Source organism: Alligator sinensis, unplaced genomic scaffold (assembly GCF_000455745.1).
Source record: "Alligator sinensis unplaced genomic scaffold, ASM45574v1 scaffold2025_1, whole genome shotgun sequence".
Taxonomy (NCBI): domain Eukaryota; kingdom Metazoa; phylum Chordata; order Crocodylia; family Alligatoridae; genus Alligator; species Alligator sinensis.
This window is the reverse complement of record NW_005843882.1, coordinates 1-12,560: the sequence shown is the minus strand read 5'-3', so window position 1 is coordinate 12,560 and position 12,560 is coordinate 1. Positions and strand designations below refer to the sequence as shown.

The following is a 12,560-nucleotide window of genomic DNA, read 5'->3' as shown; positions in this document are numbered from 1 at the left end:
TTCAGCCCAGCACTGGTATAGGCTAAACTAAGAGTCAGCCTTTGTGGGTAGAAAAGGCTGGCTAGGGTCGTACATGGGGTAGAGACAACAAAGGGACCTGAATGTTCTCGCTTTTCTTTTTCCGGGAAAGTACAGGATGTCTAACACGATACGTGTAATATGTGTTCACTACTCAGAGATGTTTGTATAGACTGTGTAAAAAAAATGAGATGACGTGCAATATGATACCAATTCCGATGTCTTTTTAGTATGTTATTTGGCATGTTGTATTATCCTTTTGTGAGGCCCCTCTTGGAGGTCGTTTTGGAGCCTTTTGTTACGGTCTGGTTTTCTAATAAAATGTTTTTAAGAAGAAAAAAAAAAAGCATGTTTCTTTAAGGGGATTTTGATCTGTGCTGTGTGTGTGTGTGTGTGTGTGTGTGTGCGCGTGTGTGCGCGCGTGTGAACAGCCCCTTCCGCAGTCATTCCCTGTAACCAGTTTTACTTTCAGTTTTGCAGCTGCTGGAAGCGGCAGGATGGAGGTGCCCAGCGATCCAGAAATGCATTAAATGAACAACAGGACGGTGAGGGGTGCCTTCCCCGAGGCCTCTGGGCCAGGACCCCCTGTCTGGAGGTGGGGTAGCCCTCGTAGGGCCGGTCTTGCTGGGGAACAGCCCTGGGAAGGAGCACACAGCGCAGCCCCAGCACCGGAGAGGAAGACACGACCCAGCCGCGGTGGTCCAGCACTCAGAGGGTAGCGGGGACTGAGGGGAGGGGGCCCATGCTCACGCTGAGATATCCACACATGGACCCACTGACCACTCATGGGACCTGTCAGCGTGGGAGGCACCCACTGGGGCAGGCAGACACTGCTTACGAGTCAGAGCCCGTGACACACTTGTGACGGGGGCCCCTGCACCGTCCCAGGACTGTGGGACTGGCACAGACTTACCCTAGAGGGTCCCTGGGCGATGGCCCTGGCTGCTCACCCCTGAAACCAGCTCGGCTGGCTGTGGGTGTGCAGAGGTGCCCCTGCCTGTTTTCCTTCATTAGTGTGGCCAGCCCGTGCATGTGTGCCACGAGGGGCATGGGCAGCGGCTGGGTCTGGCACGTGAGTCTGGGAGTGAGGTAATGGGAAGTGCTGGGACGGAGGCAGAGACACGGGCATCGCAGGGATCAGAGCAGCACTCAGGGAAGGTCTGGGTCAACTAGTGGCGCTTGAGCCAAAAGGTGGTGGCCAGCAGGGCTGTGCAAAATGGCACCGTTCTCTTTTGCCTTGAGTTTTGATGGTTCGGTCTAGCACCAGGGATGGGAGGTCAGCCCAGCTGCGCTGAGTTCGTTTCCCCAGTGCTATAGTCAAAATGTTTCGACTAGCCTCGTTTTGCTTTGAAGCTGTTTCGCAGCCCTTTCTTTTGCTTTGATTTTGCTGTTTCGACCTTGAAAAGAGTTGAAACAGTGTCGAAACAAAACAGCCCTGAGAAATTTTGCACAGCCGAAGTGGCCCACACTGCCCTGCATGATGTCCTGCAGCGTGTGCCACGGCTCTTGTGCATTAAGAAGCCTGTCCCTGCCCTGAGAGAACCGCGGGGGAGAAGGGCGGCTGTGGAGGGGCATCCTGAGACCAGATCCGTCCCTGCCGGGTGATCAGGGCTATCACAGCAAACTGGTCCTTCCCCAAGCCGTCCGTCTCTGCCATCTTAACTCCTGGCAGTGTGATGTGTTTTAATGGCTATGCAGAGCCCTTTTCAACATGCCTACAGCCACGACATCTGGTTCCCGGCCACAGCCCAGAGCAGGGCCCTTGTCCCGGGCAGGGTGGCTCAGGGGCGCAGATGCTTGTATCTGCCAGCTCCTGCTGTGGGTGCGCCTTGCTGCTGTGACACTGCCCAGGTTGGTGCAGAGGTCCCTTCCCTTTGCACCATCCCACCTGCTGCCCTGGCACCGGGGTCACAGCCCTGGGCATACTCAGCCTGCGTTTGTGCTTTTCTCTGCTGTGCAGGCCACACCACCATGAAAAAGGAGGTTTCCTTCTTCGTCAGCCCCTCAGCGAGCCCCTCTCTGCCCGGCTGCATCGCTCTCCTCATCGCTCTCCAGGTTCACCGTCTAGTGGCAGGTAGGACCCCTGCTTCCTCGTGGCATTTGCTGCTTGCTCTCATGCAGAGATCCATTGCCCAGGGCTCCCCACACGGGCAGAGATGTGATCCCATCACCCCCTCCCACAGCCATCCCCCTGGACCTGGCACAGCCCAGGATGGGCACGGAGCTTCCTTCTCGCAGCCTCCCTGCAGGCCTGTGCCAGCCCCGCTCCTGCACCTGTCATCTCGGCTTCACCCTTCTCCCGGAGCCAGCCGAGCCCCGGCCTCTTCCCTCTCCTCCTACCCCATCTCCACTGCTGGTTACAGGCCTTGTCCATGGCATCTCCTACCACTGGGGCGCTCTCCCTTGTCCCTAGTCATGCCTCCAGTTCAGTCTGCGATGAGCCTGTTCCAGGCACTGAGTTCAGGTCTCAGGTCAGTCTCTCTCCCTTGGCTACGGGGTGTCAGCCTCTGGAGTCAGGCAGGAGGCAGGGCAGGGCGGCTCCTTGGATCAGTGGCTCACAACCTGTTTAGACTCCCAACTCACTTGTTAGACTCGAGGCACACCTTGGAAAATGCCAGCTCTTCGCATTCACTCATTTCTTGACTATGGAAAAATTAATAGAGCAATTCCTCTCTTCCAGAGAAGCTTCTGTTGCAGAAGCATGTATCTTATGTGGTTAGTCTCTAGGGGCATTTTTACACATGTGCCAGATGCAGTGCTGGGTGCAGTTGTATAAGTGGCACAGCACGTGTCAGCACTGAGAAAATGGTGGCAGTGCGCTTTGAACTAAAGCACATCAAATGTGTTTTAGTTTAAAGCGCACAGTCCAACACTTTCTCAGTGCTGATGTGCAGTACACCGCTTGTACAACTGCACCTGGAAGAGCTCTCGGTAGATTAATTATGTACTCCAGCAGACTCAATTCATCGAGTGTGCTCCAACATGCTGTGTTTCCAGCATGACGGAGAAGACTCGTGGTCTGTGTGTCAATGCCCTAAAGTACCACCTTGCCCTCCCTTTTGTCTGCCTTTGCTGCTAACCATTTGTCTCTCCTGGATTTACAAGGGCCCGTTTCCCTGGTCTCTGACTCAGGAAACTAAATTCCTGGCTGGGATGCATAGTGCAATGCAGCCAGCAGGCAGGGCCTGAGACTCTTCCCTGAACCCCGTGGGCTGAGGTGCGGCTGGAAGACCCAGGCCTGTTCGTCCTCTGACATATACCTGCCCCGTCCTGTCTATGCATGTGCAGGGCCCTGTCCCTTCTCCTTTGTCACTGCTGGGCCCAGGGCCAGAGAGCTGCCCCGCTGCAGAGGGAGGCCGAGGGAGGCCATGCTGTCCTCTGCCCGCTCCAGCCAGGCTGCTCTGCATGCATGTTTGCCTACGTCTACCTTTATGTAATGCTGCCGTTGAAGCTGCATTGACACAGCTCATGGCTTCTGTCCAGTTTAATTTCCCTCTGGTCTTGCACTCTTCCCCAGCCCAGTTCAGAGTGATTGGACCGGACCAGCCAGTTGTTGTCTCTGTGGGAGCAGTCGCAGTCCTTCCTTGCCGCCTCTCCCCTGCGACGAGCACGGAGAGCATGGAGGTGCGGTGGTTCCGGTCCCGGTTCTCTTCAGTGGTGCACTTGTACCGGGGAGGTCGGGATCAGCCTGGAGAGCAGATGCAGGAGTATGTCGGGAGGACTCAGCTCCTGAAGGACAACATCTCCTCTGGGAGCGTCTCCCTAAGGATACACGGGGTGCGACCCTCCGACCACGGGCAGTACACCTGCTTCTTCCAGGCTGGTGTCTCCTCTGAAGGAACTCTGCTGAAGCTGCAGGTGACAGGTGGGTAGCTCCTGTTACGGTCTGGGCCTGCCCGTAGTGCACTGAATGGGGCTGGAGGGCTTAACGGGAGCAGGTGATAGTTCACTTGTCAGTCCCCAGAATCCCATCTCTGCCTTCACTTCCTGCAGTGTGTGCTCCCTGAGAGAGGAGGGGGATTTATTTCCTGAGAGCAGCCTGGGAGGGTTTTCCATTCACATCCTGACCTCAGGGTAACCTGTAGACTTTGGGGGCTGGAGCACACCAGGGGAGGACCATGGGGCTGGGGCAGAAGGTTTCAGTTTGACAGACTTTTTAACACTTAATTTCATTAACTTGTCATATGTACTGGTGGTGGTAGGGGGATGCTGTAGCTGTGGTCCAGAAGCAATGCAAGAGGCAAGGATTTTTTTGGTTGATATCTTTCATGGCTATATTGATCTTTATGCAATTGTGATTATATTGGATATATTTTGATATTTGTACATATGTTGGATATATTGATTTTGATGTGATTTTTCATATATTGATTTTGAGGTGAGAGGCCAACCCCTGTCTCTGGCATAACAATACATAGCCCCTCCCTTCGACAAAGTGAGCTGTGAGGAGTGTGGGGACTTTTCATGTGTATGGATGCAGACAGGAGAGTCCTAACCCCTGCATAGAGTGTTTCACTGGATTTTCTCTCCAGTCTCCAACCCTTCTGTAATATGGGTGAAACACTGGGGGCTCTGGGCTTTACACCCTGTCGTGCTACTCATCAGCCAGTTCACATGCTGGTAGCTGTGCCCAGGGGATGTTTGCTGGTCTCCTCGCTCGTCACCTTTTCTGTATCATTGAAAAGGATACCCTGAGAGAAACGCAGTGTGTTTATTAGTGACAAGATAACACAGCTCATCTAGAGACCAACCAGGACACTCTCCTTACACCAGTAGCTGTAGCCTGGGCCCAGGCTGTTGGAGCGGAGGCCAGTTCATCTCTCCCCTTCAGTGCCTGCTGGGTGTATTTTCATGCCATTTATCACACCTTGTCAGGTCACGGCCCAACCCTGGGTGCAGCCCAGACCGAGCCCCCAGCCTCTTTCAGAATAAGCTCAGAGGAAGATTACACACAGGCAGATTCACCAGTACGACCTGGGCATGGACGTGCTGGACATGTCTCGGCTGCTGGGCCTCACTGCCTGTCCTTTGCTCATCCTGCCTGGCCTTTGGTGACGTGCTGAGCCCCGCCAGGCCTGACACGCAGCTCGGACCAGCACATCTCTGAGTTTGGAGCTGAGAACTGGAAAGCTATCAGTGCTTCCTTGTGTAACACCCCATCTCACCTCTGCCCCAGCATCTAGGGGAGTTTCCCAGGGTGACAGCCTGAATGACCTTCCTGCCAGAAAGAAAGAAGAGAAAGAAAGATGGATGGAGACTGAGGGAGCACACCGAGCTCCTGGTTTGGGGGAGGGCACGTGTGGGTGCACTTGGCCCCGAACATGAGCGAGAGAACGGGTGAATCTGGTGCGTGGATACGTGTGGCATGTCTGGGCTGTGCTGGAAGAGAATGGCACAGACAGGGACCCCTGGATCAGGGAAGGGGTGGGGATGTTGCAAAAAGTTCTTCACTGCATGTGGTTTGATAGGCCTGAGCCTCATCCTGTCTCTCCCCATCCAGCCGGCTCCTCTCCCTGGTCAGGGGAAGCACCAGATAGTGGACAGAGGAATGGCTATACCATGCTAACGGAGGGAGGGACTTAGCCCTCAGGGGCACACCTCTCAGATCTGCTGGAAGTGGAAGTTAAATCAGTGTACCTCAAACCCATGTGGGTAACGTTCATACAGAACAGCCTGATGAGCTATAACTTGCTAGAGCATAAAAGCGAATGTAAAAGGGTTCGTGCGGCTGAGAAGAGCCAAGAGTTGTGGCTTGTAGTCCATGCCAGGAGGTCTGATTGGGGGCTCAGGTTCAGAGCTTGCTCACGGCGCTCGTTGGGTCCGGCCTAGATTCATAGGACACTATTTGTTATCGAAGCCCTATTTAAATTCAGCAGGTACTTTAATTCAGCCAATCAGAACCAACCTTCTAACATATGTCAGATGTATGGTGAGATGCACCAAAACCCATGGGATCTCATTTGCTCTCGTATGAGTTGATCAGCATCACACAGTGAATGCATTGGGAAGCTGCGCTGCCCTCGCACTGCGTGAGAGTCCGGATCTGTGCCAGGCGCTGGGTTGGATCCCGCGTAATCAGGCATGCTCGGTGCAGGGCACAGGGCTGCGGCTGGGGGGTGAGAGCACCCACGGAGATGGACGGAGCAGGTCACCCCCTTTAAGCTCTCTCCAGGCTGTGTTCATGTCGCAGGGGCTCTTGCACAGCTGAGAACAGCACATTGATGTGGGGGGGCCACATTGCACCTCCCTGGGCCTCCTGTCCTGCACATCGACATGCAGCTCCCCTGGCTTAGATACCAGCTCCCAGCCTGGGGCAGAGACTCTGCATCTCCTCTCCCCTGTGCCTCTCTAGATCACTGCCCATTTCTAGTCCACCCCTCCTCCCCCTCCAGCAAAAGACAGTCACAAGCAGTGTGTAAGTGCAGCTTGTGCAGCTGGGTAAGTGGGGTTTGGGGGCTTCAAGTGAAATAGGATCCAGGGTCTAGCCCTGTGAGTGTAGCGAAGGGAACAGGCCTCCCAGACAGCACAGGGCCCATTCTCCAGCGTTTATCCCGTAGCTTGCTCTGCTGAGGGTCCGGAGCAGGCTCCTTCCTGAAGGTCTGAGCTGTTGATGGAGCAGGAGGGGCTGGGATTTCCAAGGCCAAAAATGGTATTTTGCAGTCCACGTCCCTTAGGAATGAACAGGAGTTGAGTACTCGTATCCTAGCAGTGGTGCTGGGCAATTCCCCCGTACGTCTAGAGCAGTTGTGTCAGATTAGGGACTGTGGGTGAATCCCGTATGTGGAGCAGAAGCGTTCAGCCTGTGGGGCTTGTAGAGGGGCTGGGGATTCAGGCAATGGGCAAGTGGGGATGGGGCCTGCTGCCAAAATCCGGGGCATGGAGCCCTGTTGGTGACGTGTGCCAGTGGTGGGGTGTGAGCAACTGGGTTGAGCAGCACGTGTCCATGGCAGGGGTTAAGTCTCACCACTGCTCACCCCACCGCTGCCATTACCTGTAGCACGGTGACTGCTGCTGCCATTTACCCTACCACCGCCACTGGTTGCACCGCTGCCACTGCCACTGCCCCCGTGCTGTGTCCAGACCCAGCCCACAAGGATCTTTGCAGTCAGCACCGGCCCAGGGGATGGGCGAGTTTGAAGCCCTGGTCTAGACCTAACGCAGGATTTGTCTGTTCCTCTCCAGCACTGGGCTCTGACCCCCACGTCTCTGCTGAGGGTCACCAGGATGGAGGGATCCAGATGGTGTGTCGATCAGCTGGGTGGTACCCAGAGCCCGAGGTGCAGTGGAGAGATCACCGTGGGCAGCTGTTACCACCAGCCTCTGAGAAGATGTTCACAGACACTGCCGGGCTGTTTCACGCAGAGGTTTCTGTTGTGATCATGGCAGAGTCGAACCAGAACGTGACCTGTGCTGTCAGGAGCCTGTTCCTGAACCAGGAGAAAACAGCCACCATCAGTATTGCAGGTCAGTGCCTGCCACGCCGTGAGCACGGCGTTGGGGTGGGGAGGGTGATCACTGCTCACGTGTTGGACATGTAGTGAGCCATTTCCCCGGGCAGCACAACAGCCCGTCTGTGCTGCTCTCAGAATCCCATAGTTCCCAGGCTTACAGGGACACGGGAGTTTGCAGCGACACCGACACCAGGACTCAGGCCAAGCGCCCTGTGGCTGAGACGAGAGCTGGGCCTGGGTGAGCCAGGTAGGGCCAGGCAGTAAGTCCTGGCCAAGGTTTGCAAATGCTGCTAAGGACTGAGGGTGCCTCCACTTTGGGCACCCAACTAAGACACCTGAGGGAGCCTGGTGTTCAAAGGCAGGTGCTCAGCACGGCTCCACTCCCAGACCCTCGGGGGGGTCCCAGGCTGAGTGTCCAGAGTCACTGGGCACTGCCGCTGCTGTCAGGAACTGCACAAAACATGGAAGTCCAGAGTATGACTCTTGAACTTGGAGTAGCTGGAATTAGAAATGAGGTGTGAGGTGTGAGCAGGGCAGGATGAAGCCTAGGACACACTCCCCTGGGCTGGCCTGGATCCTTCCTCTCCAGGTGTGCTTGGTTTCAGCTGGGAGGTGCTTCTCAATGACAGGCTTTAGCCAAGCGCTGGTATTGCTGTAGTCAGACCTGCATGACTGGGCTCAGGGCAGGGGAAACCAGGTCATCCATAAAATCCTGTGTCTAAAAGGGGTCAGATTAGACTCTCCACAGTCACCTGAACCCCTCCCTGCTGCCTGTGTGTGCTCTGGCTTTTCCTTGCAGAGCCCCACGGTGCACACAGGGTCTCTGGGTGCACAAGGAGACTCAGGGGTGCAGCTCCCTGGGTGCGCAGTGACATCATGGTCACTCATGCACGAATCCCATAGTTCCCAATTCCTGGTGAGAGGCTGTAGTTCCCAGTGCCTGCTCAGGGTATAATCAAATACCACATTTCAGGTCAGGAAGGAATTTTCCCCTGTGACATTAATGTTACAGACCATGGGGGGATGGGTTGCCTGCCTGTGTAGCAGAGGGAGTGGGGGGAGGCAGAGGGCATTGTCACCAGATTTGCCCGTCACTTTGGGCTGCACTCATTTATTAGGGATACGTTTCTGGGCTCTCTGTAATTCTATCAATGTGCTGCTTGTGTTACTTCTTTTTCTGTTTGGAGCTGTATCTCCTCCTTCTGCAAGTCCTCACCCCCAATGGAGCTGTCTTGCAAGACTCAGTTTCAGGGTGGCTGGGTTCCTCCAGTCACCAAATCAATCAAATACACACACACACACACACACACACACACACACACACACACACGCAGATTAAAGTGACACGCCTGACCTGGCTGGGATCATCAGCATGTACAGGCTGACACCCTCATCTGCCAGGAACCACTTAATCAAGGTAACAACACACTGCAGTCAGACACGAGCACACAGGTGAACAGAAGACCTCTGCATCCGGCTGGGTGTCCAGCTGACCCCCTCGTGGGCCAGCATTCAGTTCATTGGGGCATGTCTGAGCCAAACTGGGTCAATCAGCCTGTACAAGCTGATTCCCTTCTGTCTCTCCAACTCAGCACATCACAGTCTTTTGCCCTAACTGTCCTAGTAGTGGTAGCCTCTGGATGAGCGGACCCTGCAGTATTTTGGGGCTTCACAGGGATCTTTGGCTTAGGTAAAAGAAGCGTTGCTGCAGAGCACGTGTGAAGGGGAAGTAGAGAAGGAAAAATACACCCGGTTACCACCAGTTTGACCATACAGCTATTTATTGCTAAATATATGAAATTATGATGTTACTAGTAGTAATAGCCATGCAAGGGAAAACAAACAGAAACAATTACAATATTACCCTGGCTCAGTTGAGTAACTGGGGAAACCTAGCTCATGATTAACTAATACTAATTCAGGTTCAGAAAGCTATGCCTAGAGAGAGAGAGAAAGAGAGCGAGAACGAGAGCTGGGATCTCCCCGTCCCAAGGCACTCGGGCGGTTTGTTGGCAGGCAAAATTCCCAGCACGATCCTTGAAGGTTAAACAGGCGATGGAAAGAGAGGATCTGTTTCTCCCAGCTTCTTGAGAACAACAGTGGACGGTGTCACAGAGATTTCTCTCTCTTGAAGCACACTGTTTGCTGCTTTACACCTTTCTTATACCCTTAGTCCAGCCTCTTGAAGGCACTCTTTTAGTTGTGGAAATCAAGAGGGTCCCAAGCCATAATTGGCAGGGCAAATCCTGTTACAGGAACAGTTTCAATGTACATGAATTACCTTTTCCAGTGACAAGGGGTTATCTGGTTTGGAACATCTCAAGAAACGGATTAACAACCAGGAAAAACATAAGGTTTTAAGGAGTAACCAGAGACCTAGGAGCCAGCTTGAAATGCTTATGAATACAGAAGTAAACTGGAAGGGATACCACGGTGTTTCTTCTCAGATGGCCTAGCTATGCTCGCACTGTCAAGTCAGCATCTGTGTTTTGTATTTTACCCGTTGTGAATAAGCCTCTGCTTAGCATGACTTTCAGATCTTACTGTAGTCTTTTAACAGACTTAAGGGCATTACTTGAAGTGCTCATAAACTTTGTGGGGAGGACTTCCACCAGTCATCCTGGGAAAAATAGGACAGCATTTGTGGCCACGGCTCCAACAGGCTGGACATCGTGATGAACCCTGAACCATTGTTCGAATGTTGCCCATATCCTCTCAGACTCTGTCTCTTGGCTCAGCATTCCCTAACCCGCCAACCAAGATCCAGTCAATCAAGTTTAAAAAGGCCTCCCATACTGAGACTGGGAACGTACAGCCCGAGATGCCTATTACATTTTTGTTCTGCTTAGTTGTGGTTCGGTGAGGTGTGGGGAGGGGGAAAGAAAAAGTCCTTTGTAAGTCCAGCAAGCTGGGTGCCCGGGCTCCCTCGGGAACACAGAGCTCACGGTTAACACACGGCTCTCTTCCTTGGGTCTCTGAAGTGTATTTAACAACTTTGCAGTGGCAGGATGTAGACAGTGTCCTTGTCCCCTGCTTTTTGCATGTCAGGTGAGGCTGTTCTTGGTGTCCTCGACTGTGTGTCTTTTACCTGTGCGAGAGGGTCATTTGTGCAGTGTTTGGAACAGGCTAGACAAGCGCGTGTGTGGGATGGTCGGGGTAGGGATGATCCTGCCTTGAGCAGGGGCTTGGACTAGAAGAGACCTCCTGAGGTGCCTTCCAGCCCTACTTCTTGTGATTACAGGAGCCCATGTAATTCTGTTTCCTATCAAATCCCCTAATAATAATTATTGCCCTTACTGTGTGGTCACAGCTAGAATGACATGGGGATAGCAAAGACACGGGGTCCATGCAGCACTGTTCATCTCGGGGCCTCTGGTTGCTGCAGCTGCTGAGATCAGCGCACGGTTCATAGGGAGCATGAAGGGCCCTCACCAGTGCATCGGGCTGGAGGCTCAGAGAGGAGAGCCCTGGGCTCTGAGTGCCCTGACTCACTCTGTGCACATCCAGAGCACTGGGAGGGGAGGAGAGGAGACACAAACCCAGATACAGGACCAGGCTCCCAGGGAGACAGGACAAGGGGCTTCCCATCAGCCTGTGCTGTGAAAGCTTCAAACATGGGCAGGGCTCCCAGACTTGCCCCCTCCCCCCCCCTGTAGGGCAGCGACCCCCCAGACATGGCACCGTGCGAGGGGCTCTGGAGCCATACGCGCTGCTTTGGGCTCTGGGGTGCACGTGCAGAGCTTGCACAGCAATCCCAGCACGGGGCTGTGCTGCACCATGCACACATCCCCTGAGAGACCTCACTGCTCCTTGGGACACGTCCCCATGACCCTGCACCTGGGGCTGCACTGGCTGCACTGCCCACGCTTTGGCTAACCCCCAGACTGCTCCTGGTACCTGCACACACTCTCCTGGTTCTCTGGTGCAAGGTCTGACTTGAGTCTAGTTCTACTTTACCCATGAGAGTTAACATGCTCACAGCCCTTGGGACAGCACTGCGAATGGGTTTGGTGTTGGTCCATTGGGAGCTGCTGGGGGGAGAGAGCAGGGGCAGGAATCCCCTGAGGGCCACAGCTGGACACGGCCGGCCGGGGGACAAGCTGCTGGGCCAGACAAGGGGGCCTGCCTCCCCGGCCGGCATTCGCTCGGTGCCTGCAGCGCTGCAGGGGACAGCGTCTGTGGGCGGCATTGACGGCACTCGAGCACCTCAGTCCTGACTGCGCCCCTGGGGTCGGCCTGCGCCGCCTGGCACGAGGGGTCACACTGAGATTCAGGACAAGCTCACACAGAGCTGTTTTCAGCCTCTGACTGGAGGAACATTGGTTGTCTTTGGTGATGTGCTGGGTGAGGAGCCACTTCCCACGAGGGTCTCATGATGCCCTGAGGAAGGGGAGGTCGCTATCTCTCTTCCCTCGGGCTGGCAGAGGTTTCTGCATGCAGGGGTTGTGCTGCTGGGTCTGGTTTACTCCTGCAGTGACCACTCTGCTGCCTCAGGGCAGGGGCAGGACAGTGGGTGCATTAGCTGGGCTGGAGCTGGGCTCCCAGTGCGCTAAGCATGAAGCACGGAGGAGCCCCGTCAGCCTGAAATCCAGGAGGAGGGTCCCCGGGAAAGCCACTGCTGCCCCCAGCCCTGTGCATTTACTCACGCAGGGCTGCCAAGTGATTGACACTTTCTCTTGCAGGTCACTTTTTCCCCCGGGTCTCCCCCTGGATGGTGGCTCTGGCTGTGATTGTACCCATCATGTTGGTGGTCATTGTCCTGAGCTTCTGCCGTGCAAAAGGTAATGTGACAAGGTGGGGAGGGGAGAGCTCCTCTGAGATGGGACAGGACAGGGTGGACGGGTCTCCATCCACTGCTCTGAGAGGAGCTCCAAGCCCCAGGGATGGACTGAAGCTCTGGGAGAAGTCTCTGAGCAGGCCAGACCCCACATCTGAGCCAGGAAAGGGGCCACATGGATTCCCAGCCCTGCAGCTCAGTGGGGAACCCAAACCGAACCCTGCAGCGAGCGGTCATGCCGGATCAGTGCTGCTCAGCTGGAAACACGGATGAGGAGGGGAAGCTCTGTGCTGGGCAGCTATGGACGTGTTTGT

The 12,560-nt window shown here is 54.9% G+C and overlaps 1 protein-coding gene across 1 annotated transcript; it reads left to right on the top strand.

Annotated features, from left to right (window-relative positions):
* Positions 1–483: 483 nt before the first annotated feature.
* On the top strand, positions 484–12,250 carry LOC112548985 (butyrophilin subfamily 1 member A1-like; the record flags this gene model as incomplete). The annotated part of the gene is made up of 5 exons (XM_025195803.1): positions 484–563; positions 1,979–2,092; positions 3,536–3,883; positions 7,201–7,482; positions 12,152–12,250. Coding segments are annotated over exons 2-5 (832 nt in total), but the record flags the coding sequence as incomplete, so codon positions are not given.
* Between the last annotated feature and the right edge of the window lie 310 nt (positions 12,251–12,560).